This window comes from Cuculus canorus, chromosome 12 (assembly GCF_017976375.1).
Source record: "Cuculus canorus isolate bCucCan1 chromosome 12, bCucCan1.pri, whole genome shotgun sequence".
NCBI classification, from domain to species: domain Eukaryota; kingdom Metazoa; phylum Chordata; class Aves; order Cuculiformes; family Cuculidae; genus Cuculus; species Cuculus canorus.
Window position 1 is genome coordinate 3,343,850 of NC_071412.1, and position 16,680 is coordinate 3,360,529.

General features: G+C 39.9%; 1 protein-coding gene across 1 annotated transcript in view; it reads left to right on the forward strand.

The window, feature by feature from the left end:
- Positions 1-16,680, forward strand: part of MYO5A (myosin VA) — a 109,625-nt gene that overhangs the window by 74,818 nt on the left and 18,127 nt on the right. Inside the window, exons 21-30 of the mRNA XM_054077382.1 lie at positions 3,626-3,865; positions 5,435-5,683; positions 6,591-6,684; positions 7,415-7,563; positions 8,279-8,392; positions 10,796-10,945; positions 11,676-11,729; positions 12,452-12,679; positions 15,580-15,680; positions 16,231-16,311. Coding sequence (XP_053933357.1) covers positions 3,626-3,865; positions 5,435-5,683; positions 6,591-6,684; positions 7,415-7,563; positions 8,279-8,392; positions 10,796-10,945; positions 11,676-11,729; positions 12,452-12,679; positions 15,580-15,680; positions 16,231-16,311 — 1,460 coding nt within the window. The remainder of the gene's footprint in view (positions 1-3,625; positions 3,866-5,434; positions 5,684-6,590; positions 6,685-7,414; positions 7,564-8,278; positions 8,393-10,795; positions 10,946-11,675; positions 11,730-12,451; positions 12,680-15,579; positions 15,681-16,230; positions 16,312-16,680) is intronic.

Here is a 16,680-nt window from a genome sequence, read left to right on the forward strand (position 1 = left end):
ATACTGAAAACGGCCTCCCATAAATGTGTCTCCATGAGTCCAAACCAGTATTGCTTACATCAGTATACACGTGATGCACTACTATTCCTAATCCACCCCTGATTTAAGTGGTTCTTGTGGAATATACTGAAGGAGATCAGTGTTTGCTAGGCTCAAAAGTCAACCTGTATTTCACTAAAAAGCTAGCCAAAGGAGTTCTGTTTTTTTCCCAAGTAGGTGGCTATTGAAGGCATATAACTAAATGCCAACTAGTGCTTGTGTTACTTGTGTTACTTGTATTCCTTTTTTATATTTTATAGATGCAGTATCTGTATATTTTTCTATGTTTATATCAGTTGCCAACATAGCTGTATGTGGATGTGTCTAAATCACTGTTTTCTAACATGTACTAACCAGAACATTTGAAAACAAGTAATCCCTGATAATTTCTAAGTAGTAGGATCCCTGTGCTTGACTCAGCTGTTCTTTTGTGTGGGTATCTACTTGCTTTTTTATTGGAATTCTTAGCATTTTCATTATTACGAACCATATTTTTGTTGTGAAGCTATATAAGATATATAGATATATATATACGGTTTTCAACAGTGATCTGGCAGATGTGACAAAGTGAAACATGAGTCACAGCAATATGTGGACTAAAAGCCATACTTAGGAAAACAGGAGATGATTCTGTATGCCTGAAATTAGTTGTGTGAGGGATACGTACCACATCTACCCTGTAGCGCAGAGTTTTATAAACCTGTTGTAATCTCTCTGTTCTGGTTTGAGGTAAAGAAGTGCCTATTTTCTAACTTTTCAGCTAAACCTGTCTAAGTAACTTCATTTTCTGAAAGTTAAGAACATAATTTTCAGACTGTCTGAAGTGATAATGCTTAGGATTTATAGTTATTGCCAAAGTAATGGGGCACTGGAATGCAGAAAGGCCATTGCTTATGCTTATTCCTGTAGAAACCAAGGTCATCCTCGCATTGGTGGAATGCTGTAAGTCAAAAGAGTGAAAAGGCTTACACCTGCAGGGATGAGTGGGCAGGACAGGTGACCCAACACTGACCAACAGAATATTCCGTTCCATATATGTCATACTCAGGGTAAAACTGAGGGATCACGAGGGCCAAGCCGCCTTCTTCAATGGACTGTGTCTAGTGAGGACCTTGTCTGTCCTTTTACCCTCTCATCCCCTCCTGCCCCCATCTGTATGTTCCTGAATCCGGCATCCCATCTGCCACCAAGTCCAGTCTGGGACCTTTCCGCATACCTTCCCTGCAGCATCACTGGTGTTGTATAGTCATCGGGGGGTGGTGGTGGTTGATTTTGTATATATTTTATCATTTTCTTATTATTTTACTCCATATTAGTATTTCATTAAAGCTCTTTTAGTGTTAGTTTCCAACCCACAAGTCTCTTTCCCTGTGCATGGGGGGTGGATTTGGGTCACAACTGCCCGTGTTTAGCTGCTGACCAGGCCAGGACTGGAGGCTAAACCACGACATCCTCTTAATAGAGATGGCAGATTACTGGAGGGATCCCCGTAAGGGGCGATCAGGCTCGCCTGTCAGAGAGCATCCCCCTCGAGCAGGGAATTGTTCTTCAGGAAGTTCTGACAAGTGCACCTGGGTTGTGCTGCGAGGTGGAATTTCATTAAAGCTGATGTACAAGGATGGCCAGAGAGAGCAGCACGGGCACTGCTTGCCGTAGGAAGGTAAACATGGTTGTGCTGAAGTTGGCGATGATTGCAAATGAGTGAAACCAAAAGGTTGCCCTGTGACAGCACTTTGGCCTGAGCCGTGACTCTAAGTAATATGTGGTACACGTGTTGTTCGTTAGGATTGTGAAAGGTGCCTGTTGTTGTTGTTCGAAGAGAGGGCATGTGTCGGTCACATGACTGCAACAAGGAATTTTAAGTGGTTGAATCATCTATTTCACACGTCCTGGTTGGAAAGCTTCTGCCCGAGACATTGCGATGTGCTTCTCGGCTCAATAAGGAGTTTAGATCTTCCATAGCTTTTTCAGAAGCTCTCCTGGGAAATACCTGGTAAATTCAGTAACTTTCCTGATCCTCTCGCCTCACGTTGGAGTGGCCAATTGCCTCACGGGATTGCATGGGCGTGAGAATTCACTGGCAGATGTCGACCCTCCCTGCGCAATGGAGGTATTCTATGGGACTTGTTGCTTTCAAACTTGAGGTGAAAATGTTGTTGAAAGCCAGTTGTGTTGGAGCCGTTCAGGGACCCGCGGGTAACCTGAAGGACCGTACCAGGAAATGTGTAAGAAGGAGGTAGGAATGCTAACTGCATGAAAGGCAGTCAGAAGGACTTTGGCTTTTGACCTTGCTGTACTTTTGAGAGTGCTATTTCCTTACCTTGGTGTGCTGTTTAACCAAGTGCTGGTATTTCAAGTCTCATTTTTTGTTTAGAGATAAATACTGAAGGAAAACTTTATGTATCTTATAGTCTTGCCACTGTGCCAGTGAACCTCTTAAATTCATTGATCCAGAAATGTGATGCTTCTAACACATTTCGGTTCATTTGCTAAGAAATATAAAAGAAAATAGAACTGTTGTTACCCTTATCAGCTTTGTGGTAATCAGTGTAAGAATGTGAACTGCATGTGATCTTTAAACTATCAAATCCATGAAGTAACATAAAATCTTGAATAGTTTTCTTTTTCAAAATACATGATTAATTTGCAGAAGCTTTATTAAGTGAGCTTAAAAGTTCTCAAAGTCATTGTGGCTTTCAGCAGACTCTCTGGGCTGGAATTCAGGTGCTCCAGAGCTGGGGATCTCTGATTGAATCAGTGGGTGAAAGATCCAAAACCAAGTAGTGGACTCATGGTGGAATCCTCTGGCTAACACGCTAATGAAGGTCGCTGGCATTCTTGACTGTTTTTCATTCAAAAGTATTATGACTTTATTTTTTCTTTTACACCTCAAAGCTATGGTTGAAATTTCAGCTATGAAATAAATTGGAATAATTACAATATAAAATTTCTGATTACAATAAATGGAGATTTTTCCATGCTTGCAAGTCTAAAATATGTGAAAAAAACCCTAAACAACTGACTGGAACTTGTAGACTCTTGAGTGTGGCTGCTGGTTTAAACAGCTGCTACAATTTACTGTGGGTTCTTGTGTGTGCTACCCACATTGCGTATTGAGTGTAGTCATTTTGAACTTTGTATTGATAAATGCTGTGCAACGTATGTTCACGATTCTAAGATGTTTCAATATAAAAGACGCAGTGACAAAAGAAAAAAAGGATTGTATTTGTAATCTTGCCAGCAGGAACCATATATTTTTGTAATTAGCTCAGATCTGACATCAACACAAAGGAATGCCTGGTTCTTCTTTGTGCCTCTAATTCTTTCTTTCCCTCTTTTTCCTTCTGGTTCCTTTTCATTTTATTCCCTGTCATCTTCCTTATTCCTGTTTTCTTTTCCTCTTCCTTTTTGTTTAAATTACTTCCTTATTAATTTCTTGTGAACTCTTCACCAGACATTTCTCTTTCCAGGCTGAGATGTCTCTGTGTGTACATTATCTTTACACCTCTCATGTTGGAGTCTGTTTAACTGAGCAGGTGTAGTTTACAACTCTAATACCCCTGGTGGTGTTTTTTCTTAACTGTAGATGCTTCGGGAGCACAAGTCTACGATTATTCAGAAACATGTCAGAGGTTGGCTGGCTCGAGTGCACTACCGCAGGACCTTGAAGGCCATTGTTTACTTACAATGCTGTTACCGACGCATGATGGCCAAGAGGGAGCTGAAGAAACTGAAGATAGAAGCCCGTTCTGTAGAACGCTATAAGAAGCTTCACATTGGCTTGGAGAACAAGATCATGCAGCTGCAGCGAAAAATTGATGAGCAGGTAAAAGCTCCCTGGCCTCAGGGAAAATACTGAAATCTTGTATTGCCCTTTCTCAGTAGTGGTGTGGGCAATCACAGAAAAATGCACTGAATTTTCACTGTAAGGTGTCAGTTCTCTTTTCAGCTGAAGAACATTGATAGAAGAGAAAGGGAGTCCACAGTAGAACTGGAACAGTAAAGCATCTGTTTGTGTCTCTCAGCAGCACTGAGAGAAAACGTCTGCTCCCTTAATGCCAGTATTTCATTTGAAGCACATAGAATCGTAGAATCACCAGGTTGGAAGGGACCCACTGGGTCATCGAGTCCAACCATTCCTAACACTCCCTAAAGCATGCCCCTCAGGACCTCATCCACCCATCCCTTAAACACCTCCAGGGAAGGTGACTCAACCACCTCCCTGGGCAGCCTCTGCCAGTGCCCCCAAAAAATTTTTTCCTGATGTCCAGCCTGAACCTCCCCTGCTGGAGCTTGAGGCCATTCCCCCTTGTCCTGTCCCCTGTCACTTGAGAGAAGAGCCCAGCTCCCTCCTCTCCACAACCTCCTTTCAGGTAGTTGTAGAGAGCAATAAGGTCTCCCCTCAGCCTCCTCTTCTCCAGGCTAAACACCCCCAGCTCTCTCAGCCGCTCCTCGTCAGACTTGTTCTCCAGCCCCTCACCAGCTTCGTTGCTCTTCTCTGGACACACTCCAGAGCCTCAACATCCTTCTTGTGGTGAGGGGCCCAGAACTGAACACAGTACTCAAGGTGCGGTCTCACCAGTGCCAAGTACAGAGGGAGAATCGCCTCCCTGGACCTGCTGGTCACACCATTTCTGATCCAAGCCAAGATGCCATTGGCCTTCTTGGCCCCCTGGGCACACTGCTGGCTCATGTTCACTGGGCTGTCAACCAACACCCCCAGGTCCTTCTCCTCCAGGCAGCTTTCTAGCCAGACTTCCCCCAGTCTGTAGCACTGCATAGGGTTGTTGTGCCCCAAGTGCAGGACCCGGCATTTGGCCTTGTTGAACCTCACGCCATTGGTCTCAGCCCCGTGGTCCAGCCTGTTCAGATCCCTTTGCAGAGCCTCCCTACCCTCCAGCAGATCCACACTTCCACCCAGCTTAGTGTCATCTGCAAACTTGCTGAGGGTGCACTCAATGCCTTCATCCAGGTCATTGATAAAGACATTGAACAGGGCTGGACCCAGTACCGAGCCCTGGGGAACTCCACTTGTGACTGGCCTCCAGCTGGAGTTAACTCCATTGACCACCACTCTCAGGGTCCGGCCATCCAACCAGTTTTCCACCCAGGAGAGTGTGCGCCTTTAAATCAGTTGCTCCTTTTACAGGGAAGGTGAGGTGATCGTGTTTGATGTATGTGGGCTCTCTGTCTGATTTTAGTTTGGGGTGTTGACACACAGGCTTAGAGACCGGACTGTTCTGTCACCTCATTAGGCGATTCTGTGAAAACGAACTGAAACACTTTGGAAATGGGGAAGCTGCTCTTTTGCTTCCATGTCTGTGTATTCTGTAGAAGGCTCTCTTAAACCAGCTCATCTCCAACAGCTGCTATGTCTGTGTTATGTTTTGCAAAGAACAAAGAGTATAAATCTCTGCTGGAGAAGCTGAGCAACCTGGAGATCACGTACAGTACGGAGACAGAGAAACTGCGGAATGATGTGGAAAGGCTTCGAATGAGTGAGGAGGAGGCTAAGAATGCAACCAACCGAGTCATCAGCCTTCAGGAGGAGATTGCCAAGCTCCGGAAGGAGCTGCACCAAACTCAGACTGAGAAGAAGACCATTGAGGAGTGGGCAGACAAATACAAACATGAAACCGAGCAGGTAAGTGTGCAGTCTCAGATGCATGAGAAGATATATAGGGCCCTGGCATCCACTCAGGTTTTGTCCCGGCTTAACTGCTTGAGTTGTGTGGCTGATGTTTTTACAGTGCTGTTAAGTAATGTTATATCTGTACAATCCCAAATAGGCTTGATACCTATATAACTACACCTATGGGTAGAAGAATGTACTGAAGTATGTATTGTATGTATATATATAGAGTCAATCTGTTCAGATCTTGATATTGAAAGTATTTGCAAATCCAAATACTTAAGCTTCCTCAATTCGTCAGAGATAGTGCATTCATAAAAAGAAATCATTTTGCCTACCTAGAGAATGCAATCACATAGATATGAGAAATCTGTTCCATATGCAGAATTCAAAGGTACCTGCTTATATCCTACTAAACTCATGTATGTGTACACAGTCTAGTTCAGCAGGTTTTGACTAACCCATATCTTCGCTTTAACCATGAACATATCAAACAGGTTGTTTCCCATCAAGATTACTTTCTGATAATGATGGAGGTTTTGAATATTGGAAGAGCCATTCCATCATTATGTGATGCTGCAGTGATATGCTTCAAGATGAGATAAACATAAAGCAAAATATGAATTGATTAAGCAAAGTGAATGCAGAATAATCATAACCAGAGACAAATGAGTAACTGGCAAACCTGGGCATGGTTATAGTGGCACAGCTTTTGGGCAGAGGCAAAATATTAGATTATGCTGTTACCCAATGCAACGGAATATATAACAGACCTACCAAATTTGTTCCTATTTTAGGAATATTTCTCTTTTAAGGAATAAAAGTGTATTTGAACCCTCACAACAAGGGTATAGTTGCTGTTAGAGCTACTGATGAAAGGTAAATGCATCCTGAGTCAAATATTTTATTCTCTCTGTAGCTGGTGTCAGAGTTGAAAGAGCAGAACACATTACTGAAAACCGAAAAGGAGGAGCTGAACCGCCGTATCCATGACCAAGCGAGGGAAATAACAGGTTGGATCTGTTCTCTTCACTCAGGTTTTCTTATTCATGTTAGCTTGTAAAGCAATTTTCTACTGCCCAGATTGGGCTAATTTGCCTTAGTTTGCAGTTCTTTTTAGTTTAATCATTTAATTTCTTTGTTTAAAGAACTTGCATGCATCTGAATTATTTGCTATTTGAATTTCCGTGAAGAGTTTGGGGGTCTTTTTGAGGAGGGAGGCTGTTACGAAGTGGGTTACTTTTAAAAAGAAGGCTCTGATGTTTAATACAGTTAATCTACTGCAGCTCCTCTGGCTGCTGTGACTAAGCAGAGAGCAGCAAGGAGAGCGTAATTCTAGATGCGAAGGCTGTGATGGGGACAGCTGTGATGAGGAGGGTCTGTGTTCTTGAGGCGTAAACCATCTCACAATTTGCTTTTTACACAAAACAGTACTGGGCTAGTGCCTTCTAGCACTAGCTGGAAGTAATTCCTCCCTTCTGGAATTACTAATGCAAGGTGCTAACAGAATAACAAACTTGACTGAATGAACCCTTCTGTGGCTACCACAATAATGCTTTGGTCCTTCATGTATTTGGCTTAATGTTTGCCTACAGAAGCACAAATACCACACACCAGCTTCAAACAGCAGTGTTTCACCATCTGTGTTCCTGGTGCAGACACACGCCTGTACCTCCAAGGTGGATGTGCTGCATGGTAGGTAGAACGGGAGTTCTCACTTTGGATTCCTGTTCTCCATGGCAGAGACGATGGAAAAGAAGCTAGTGGAGGAAACGAAACAGCTAGAGCTAGATCTGAATGATGAACGGTTACGATACCAGAACCTGCTGAATGAGTTCAGCCGATTAGAGGAGCGGTATGATGATCTAAAGGATGAAATGAACTTAATAGTGGTAAGTGGCTAAACATCTGAGAAACCAAAAGCTCTTCACAAATGTGTTTAGGCAGAATCTAGTGGTGTACTTTAGTCACTAATTATGCTGTCAGCTGTGTGCTGGTGACCTGTATCTGAAAAGAGAATTTGTCCTCTTAAATATTGATTAATTAGATTAGCTCAACTAAAACAAATACACTTCAAATTTGTGGTTGATTTTTTTTTTTAAATTATTTTTATTTCATCTTGTGAAGAAGGCTAAATTTCTGCTGTGACTCTGCTAATGGTATTGTACGTGCTGTCTGCCCTTACTTTGCCCTGATGTTATTCACATGTACCAGGGTTGTCTATACCACATTTATCTGGTGTTAAGTTTTAGCTAGTTCTGGTAATATTTTATGTGACAGGAAGAAAAAGTATTCCTCATACAATGTCTGGAAAGTTAGAAAATTGCTGCCTGTGCTTCTTGTAAACTGAGCTTTTCTTTCCCACAAAATGCTGGTTCTGCTTTCTGCAGCAATGCTTGATGGAGTAGGATCTGACCTGTCTCCATAGATTTGATTGCGAGCTATATCTCTTTAGGTGGCATGAGAGACTAGAATGAAAAATCTTGTCTTATAAATATTGATAGCAGTGAAATAATACCAAATATTAGATGCTAAATTATAGATTGTGAGGAAACGGTTACAGGGAAAACCATACAGTGGTACTGATTTGTTTCATTTGCACTCTAGAGCATCCCCAAGCCTGGTCACAAAAGAACGGATTCGACTCACAGTAGCAATGAATCTGAATACACTTTTAGCTCTGAGATCACAGAAGCAGAAGACTTACCATTGAGGATGGAGGTAATGTTAAAAAAACGCATTACTTTTCATTGATTGATGGTTGAACTCATTCCTGTGTCCTTTTTTCTTTTGTTCATGTGTTTGTGAACACCATATCCTTATATTGAGATATCTAATGCTACAATCCAACTTTTCCCATTTCATTTTTTAAAACAATTCTCTAGTTAGTTGTGATCCTATCCTTGTGCAGGGGTGCTTTGAATTCTTCTGTATTACAGTAAATATAGACTAGATACTTGGCCATCCAGTTGATTTACATCTGTAAAACATTTGCTTGCCGGTGTTTGTAAGCACAATCACCTTTTTCAGCACAAAGTGGGAATTGATAAAAACAGTGAGACTTCCTGAGAAGTCTGTATACTGCACATTCAAGGGTTGCAAGTGGCAAGATATTTAGCCACATTTTTAGTAGCTACATGGAATGAGTTCCCTATTAAGGGTGAGAACATCATGTTGATTCATTTTTCCTCTCTTTCATAGAGATGAATAAAACTCTGACAATATACCGTCCCTTTGCATAAGCAGTGATACAGACCCCAGAGTACTTAAACATTTTCAAAGAGATGACTCTCTTGATTCAGCTAATGAAGAATAATAATGAATAATTTGTAGTGCAGCTCCAAGCCGTGCTTAGTATTTTCCAAGATAATTCTCCCTTTTGACTCCTCCCAAAGAAGTGGGACTGGTAACAGAGCAGAGAAATGTCACGTTGGTGTTCTGACTGTGCCTGGTGGTTTGCAGATGCAAAGCGTTTTCTATGCATTCTAGAGATCATCCTAACTGTGAGCTGTTGCGCAGCTTGCTCCATTTGCCCTCTGTCCGAGTTAGCTATCTCTACAGTTGCTTTTTGCAGGCTGTCATTACTGTTTTTGAAAGCCTCTGCAGAAAATTATTTTCTACTATGGATGCAAATGCCTTGACATGTTGATGCTGACACATATTCCATGAAGACTCTTTCATAATTTGCCTTCCCTCTTACGTGTTCTGCCTTGCATAATTGTTTCAGAAGGATGCTCCTAACTTCATGGAAAGTCAGGAAAAGGACAAGGTGACTACATGTGATTGGATTTCACATACAAACCAAATGTCACCTTTTCTTTTGGCTGATGGACTTACTGAAATGCTGTGATTGAGCCAGTTTTGGATTTTGAATATAAATGAAAAAAATAGACTCACACGAGGGTGTGAATAAATGCAGCTCCGAGAGGATTAAATCAGTGTTTGAAACCTTTAAGGTTTCAAACGCCATTTTGATTCTAGGCTAACAATTTAGATTAGCGATATAAAACTATATGAAAAAATAGGGTCTCTCTCAATACAAACCAGTAAAGCCAGAAAACTCAAAAGCTGTTTTCTTTTTCCTGAGCTGTTGGTGTGGTTTATGACTCTTCCCCTCAACAGTAAAAGGAGATGAAGTGGAAATGGCTGTGCTTGCTTGTCTGCTGCAGTCATTAATATTAATTCTAGTTTCTTTTCTTGGCTTCAAAAATTTATGGTGCACTTCATTATAAATGCTTTGATCTTCTTGCTACATAAAGTACAAAATGGCTGATGGACAATTTCTGGTGCACCTTCAGATTACACACACTGGTCCTTGCTCAGAATATAGTGAAAAACGTAGTGGATTGGGCCCAGAACAAGCTGTATAATTAGCATGATCATAGAATAATTGAGGTTGAGAAAAGACCTCTAAGAAGATCATCAAATCCCGCCATCAGCCCACCACCATCATGCCTAAAAAAACGTGTCCTGTAGTGCCACATATACGCATTCTTTGAACACCTCGAGAAGTGGTGACTGCACCACTTCCCTGGGCAGCTGTTCCAATGCTTGACCACTCTTTCAGTAAAGAAGTTCTTCCTAATATCCAAGTAATAATATCCAATAATAAAAGGAAAAAAGAATAAAATAGATCTTTTGGTACCTATTTATGTCTCATCCACCTAAATTAACCTGTAAATCTAAAGTCAGCAGAGAGATTCCACTGTAGTAGAAGAACTTACTGTATAAATAATTTAAAGCTAAAAAAAAAAAGAAAAAGCGAAGTCTGAATTACAGTTGTTTCCAGGTGAGTCTAACTACAAAATTTTTTTTCTCCTTTCCCCCTCCAAACAAGTAAGAATGAAAGGTATGGTTAATTATAGACGTCCTGCTGCTAGGTAGACGCTAGTGCTTTCGTTTGCTAGGCTTTAGGCTTAGACGTATTCTATACTAGTGGATGATTTTGTTAAATAGCATTTGACAGCGAATGAAATATTTTAGATGCCAATAGTCAGCTCAGAATCAAGTAACGTTCCTGTGTTCCTCTCTTTCCCGAGTCTATTTCCCATCTTTACTCACTATAGTACCTCCTCGTGATGTGGGAGAGGAATACTTCTTGACTTCCTTCTGTTCTTTCTAAAGCAGGAACCAAGTGAGAAAAAGGCACCATTGGATATGTCTCTGTTCCTCAAGCTGCAGAAACGGGTTACAGAGCTGGAACAAGAAAAGCAATCCCTGCAGGATGAACTGGACAGAAAGGAAGAACAACAGGCTCTCCGTGCCAAAGCTAAGGTGGGCTCCTTCTTGCTGATCAAATGCTGACGCCAGAGTATTGTCTTGTGAAATAGTAGCTGTGTGGATGCTGACTGGCTTTTTACTAAATCCTTATCTTCCTCCAGTGCTTGTTTTATGTAATGACAAGTTTTATACGAGCTGCTTACTGCTAGGGACTGGTTATTTAGTTTTCCAAGGTCTTTGAGAACTTCTGGTGGAAGTTAACAGGAGCAAAACATGCTTGGGACATTGCTTTTTTAAAAAAAAAAGCCCATTTTTATTAAGGAATTAGCAACATAGAAATCTGCTTAAACGATGTGGAGAATGACTAGTTGTTCATTTTAGGCAGATTAAGAACCAGAGCCAAAGTGCTGGAATTAGACATGTTTAGCAGATTTTATTAGAAACTCTCCTCTGATTTGGTCTCCTTAAGTACTTATAAAAATATGAAACCAGTTTTGGCAATTGTTTCTTATTGCTCTTTCACCAGTGAATTTCTTGACCATCCTGGCATTCGTCCTGCTCTGTTTCTTTACCAAGAACAGCAGCGTGATTTGTACGTGATTTTTCTTATATTCACCAGTATGTGTCATAAAGTCATAAGTAAATTAAAGGAGACAATGCCAACATTCAGATTAAAATACTCAGCAATACCGCAATAAGTATTTTCCAGTTTTATAGGAAAATACTTTCAGCTCCCTGAAAGGACTGGATTTTATTTTTCACACTTGTCTCTATTCTATGATAGGAGGAAGAAAGGCCTCCAATAAGAGGTGCAGAGCTGGAGTACGAGTCGCTCAAGGTAATTCTAGAAAGGAGGTTTCTGTTATTTTTGTTCTGAGAATATTGCCACCCATTGTATGTGTTGGCATAGAAAATTGTATCGTCCCTCCTTTTTCAGAATATTAGCTGGAGAAACTAGAACAAAAATTCCTTGGCAATTGTTATGTTATGTTATTGCACTTTTTGAGGGGTAGAGTGTGTGGCTGGGGCTGCAGAACAAAAAGATTCCCTAAAACGGGGTGAGGTGGGGTGTTCTCTGTTGAAACACTTAGGAGAGCTTGCAAGTTAAGTAGAGAAAAAATGTAGTGGTAAATATAGCTCTCTTTTCCAAACATTATTTAAATTAACGCATAGCTTAAACCTCTGAAACTAAAATTATTTCCCAGTATCAGTGAATGATGCAGAATCTTCTTAGCCTCCTGCCCATTATTTGTTGTGATCTTTTGTTGTTAAGGGGAGAATAAGAGGGGAAATAAAAGATGAGTAATTTTTTTCCTATCAAGTCTGTATGATTCATGAACGTGTGTTCTGATTTCCTGCTTCAGCCAGAAGGTTAACTCTGATAGTGAAGTCCTCCCAGGCCCTACTCACTGTAGTCAAGAGGCCAAGGATATGCAAAAGATGGATTGATTTGTTGTAGTTACTAATTTTTTTACTCTTTCTATTCATAGTTTTGCACCTGGAGCTTTATAGGCATGTTGGAATGCTGTTGGGTGACGGAATTGTCCCTATTTCTTGCAGCGTCAAGAACTTGAATCTGAGAATAAAAAACTGAAGAATGAGTTGAATGAGCTGCAGAAAGCCCTCACAGAAACACGAGCGCCAGAGGTAACTGCTCCTGGTGCTCCTGCATATAGAGTCCTCCTGGATCAACTGACTTCAGTAAGTGAAGAGCTTGAGGTACGCAAGGAAGAAGTCCTCATCCTGAGATCTCAGCTTGTTAGCCAGAAAGAGGCTATTCAACCCAAGGTAAATAATGGTCGGTGGATGCTCTATGTAATAAAGTCGTATTGCATCAGTGACGTGCTTTATTTTATTTAACAGTGTACTTGAAAAGGCAGAAAAAGATGGCCTAGGTTTGAAAGCCTTTCTGGTTGTAATCCATTGATCCATTGTTAGTGGATAAATTGCAGCAGTTCGAGTTGGGAGACTCTGTTAACAAATGGATTTTGCATTTGTCTACCAGCATTCACGTAAAGATGTTGTACTGATCACACCAGGCTGCAGATACCAATGATCAGGCCAGGATCTCTTCAGACTCCTGTAACAATGCAGAAATAATTCTCATTTGGAGCACTATAATTTCTCTAGTGAGTAAGGAGTTTGGCTGGAAAATTTACAACAGTTCTCAGGAATTCTTTTTAATGAATAGTTCAGTAGGAGATACAAGGAACAATTTCTTCTAAATCTGTGGAGGATCATAAATCGTAGAATCATAGAATAGTTTAGTTTTGAAGAGATCATCCAGTTCCAACCCCCTGCCATGGGCACGGGGTCACGTCCTGCTAGATCAGGCTGCCCAAGGCCCCATCCAACCCGGCCTTGAACACCTCCAGGGATGATTGTGAATAGATAACATTTCATAAAGGTGACCTATGTAGATAGAAATTCTGTGTTATTGCTTGATAGGTGCTATGTGGTGTGGTTGAGAAGAGTAGATTACGACCACTGAAATGCATATATTCCAAAATGCTCTAATTCTGATGAGATACTTAGGGAATTAATAGCTTTGAAAATTAAGAGTCATTCAGCCTGAAAATGTATCACGTAAATCCAGGAATTAGTGATTTCCACTGAACACAGCTATCTGCTGTTTTATGACCACAGCAAGGATCAAACAGATATGTCATCTCGCCTTTGCTACTGCAAAGCTCTGTTTATAGTTGTCCTAAATAAAATGAAAGTCTGTGATGTCTGAAGGTACGTCTTGCTTTATGCAATTATTTATAAAGAAAACAAAACTCATTTTTCTGTAATATTTAGAACACTGTAAAATAAATATTTGTATAGTAAATCCTTGAATAACTGAGAAGTGTTGGGATGCAAGTGTTGTTTTTACAGCAGTTACGCTTTTGAGGGAGGTATGAAGGTGACCAGTGGGATGGCTGAGAGCCAGTTTTGCAGATAGCATCTGCTTGTTGGGTTGGACAGCTGCAGCACAGACAGTTGGTTTTTTTTAACAACTTGTTTTTCTTCTTTCTTGCCTACCAATTTGATTGCCAGGAGGATAAGGTACACGTTTTCTTCTACAATTATAAACCAGAAAATTAAATGCTAAAAAAAACCCCTCAGCAATTCTTGAACTGTCATTTCTCTGCCTCTCATAACTTCAAATTCATGTAGGATACTTCTTCATGCACTTTGCTGTTATTGAAAAACCTCGTTATCCTATGTTCCCCATGCCCCCATCTTCCCACTCCATGCAAGGGAACAAATTACTTCAAAACAAGCAGATTTAACAATTTTGAACTGTTACTTTATGGTAATGCAAGCATGAAAGGAATTGGTCTAGTCTTCTTAATCAATTTATCTTGCTGAGAGCGTTAGGAGAATAAGAGCAGCACTGTGATTCAGGAATCCGATCTTAGTTAAGTTGCAGAATGCCTGAATTTTACAAAAATATTCTGTGGTTTGAAGAACTACATTACTTTATACTGTTTGGTATCCTTGGCATGCAGCAAACATTCAGGTCTCACATTGTGATCTGTAGATATTAGATGGAAATTGCTGAATGCTTGATTAGAAAATGTAGTTGAGCACATAGTATTTAGGAGTATGAGAAATTGAATTGACCCTAAATGAAGGCTGTTAATTCGAATGTTGCAACTAAAGCAGGTGGAGTGTTCTTGAAGATATAAGAGTAATTAGCATTTCTTTCAGTCAGTACAAAAATAATAAATATATTCAGACAGCTAAACCTTAATAGATTGGCAGGTGAGATACAGCAGTTTTACCGTGTTATAAAACAATAGCAAAAGAATCACAAAGATCTCATAAGGATATTTGGAATAATTCTTTGAGAAGCATATGTATTTTATTTGTTTTCATATTAAATAACACAAATCATACTAAGCATAAAGACCTAGGGTCCAAAATTTATGTCCACAGAGTGGTTATTGTAAATGCTTTACAAAATTTTGCTCAAGAAAATGACATTTGATTGTTTTGAAAGTCGAAAATAAAACTTGGAATTCCATCTCTTATGATTATTAGGCTCCTGTGGTTCCACTGTAATTATTCCATAGTAATGACTCAGATCAGACTGGCTGAGGTGACTGTAAACAGCTGCCAAGTGTGCAAGTTTTACTGAAGAAAAAGCAAAGAGGCATAATAAACATTGAAAACTGAAACAAAATGGTATTATGATAATATCTAACTTAAAAAAAAATCTCAAGCCCTTATAAATTATTTCCTGCTTTGCCAGAGAAGTTAAAATATATAAATAAAATATATAAGTGAGGGATGGACCTTATTTATGAGATTTGGAAGACTGCATGCAATGCTATGCTTAAGAAATATTAATAGAAACAAGCTTGCAAAATTCTGCTGCCTCAGGTTCAGTATTAGCAGCTATTTCCTGGTAAATAAAATGCAAATTCATAATTTCATGAAATTTATTTTGTTCCATTTACATACTGAACAAATGAAAAGAGGTTAAGACATGTACCCACTTATTAGACAGACTGATATTTGACCATGTTGAATGCGTTCATTTTAAAAGATAACACCAAATGGACAAACCTCCTCGGCTACCCCCACTGACTTTAACGTCGTTACCCAAGGATTAGTGTTCCACCTTGGTGAAGCAATGAAAGTATAGGTTCAAAGAAAATTACAGTGTTACATTTACCCTGGAAATCTTTTTCCAGAATACCATGACAGATTCTACAATCCTCCTGGAGGACGTGCAGAAGATGAAAGACAAAGGAGAAATAGCCCAGGCCTATATTGGACTGAAGGAAACAAACAGGTACAAGTTCTCTTTCTTTAACCTACAATCCGTTGGGGTCTGCTCTGACTCTCTGCGTATATCATGTTCAGTAAGTTGCATCCATGTTAAGTCTAGATACTTAGACAACACTTGTAGTTGGGGTTATAATTTTATTTGATTAGTAAAATTGCTGTATGCGATATTTGAAAGGATTAGGAAACAATGGGGAAATGCAAAATCAGGCTCCCAGGTTTCCATCTTCTCAGTCTTTAATTGCTGCATTGCTCAAACTGTGTGCCTTTCCCCATGCTGGTTTTTTTTTACCTTTTGTCCCGTAGTTGTCACAGTAGTCTGTCATAATACATTTATTGTAATAGCATGAAGTGCTGTACCCAGTCGGGCTAACACAGAAAGCTGAATTTCATCACTAAGAAGAAATACATATAATAAAGAAATTTGCTGGGTTATTTTAGAGCATTGTTTGTTTCTCTTATATAGTACCTGTAATTTAGTGTGTAATGTCCTTAACATGTCGTCTCATCACCATCACATCTCTCTCTTGTATTTTTTTAAACACTTTTCTTGAAAGGCAATCTCCTCAGGACTATCATGTGCTGAATGAGGACGGAGAACTTTGGCTGGTTTATGAAGGGTTAAAACAAGCCAACAGGTTACCAGACTTCTCAGAATGTTTTTTTTTTTCTTCACTTGCATCTTCTTTTCTAGCTAACTGTGCCCCTTGCTATGGGTTTGCTTTATCTACAGTATTTCTATTGCTTTAACAGAAAAAAATTCATCGCAAATTATACAAATTAAAGTTTCCTCAAACTTAGTCCCCAAACTTTTCTACTTGTCAAGTTACATAATTTAGAAACTTAGGATAGTGGCAGTAGCTAATACATAATTCATAAGAATATTTGCACAAAAATACAGTAAAATACCTTAAGCTCCACAACTAGAAAAGATTGGTAGTTATGTATTTTTTTGTCTGCCTTTATGTCTGATCTCAAAATTAATGTCCCTTACAATTTTTCAACCT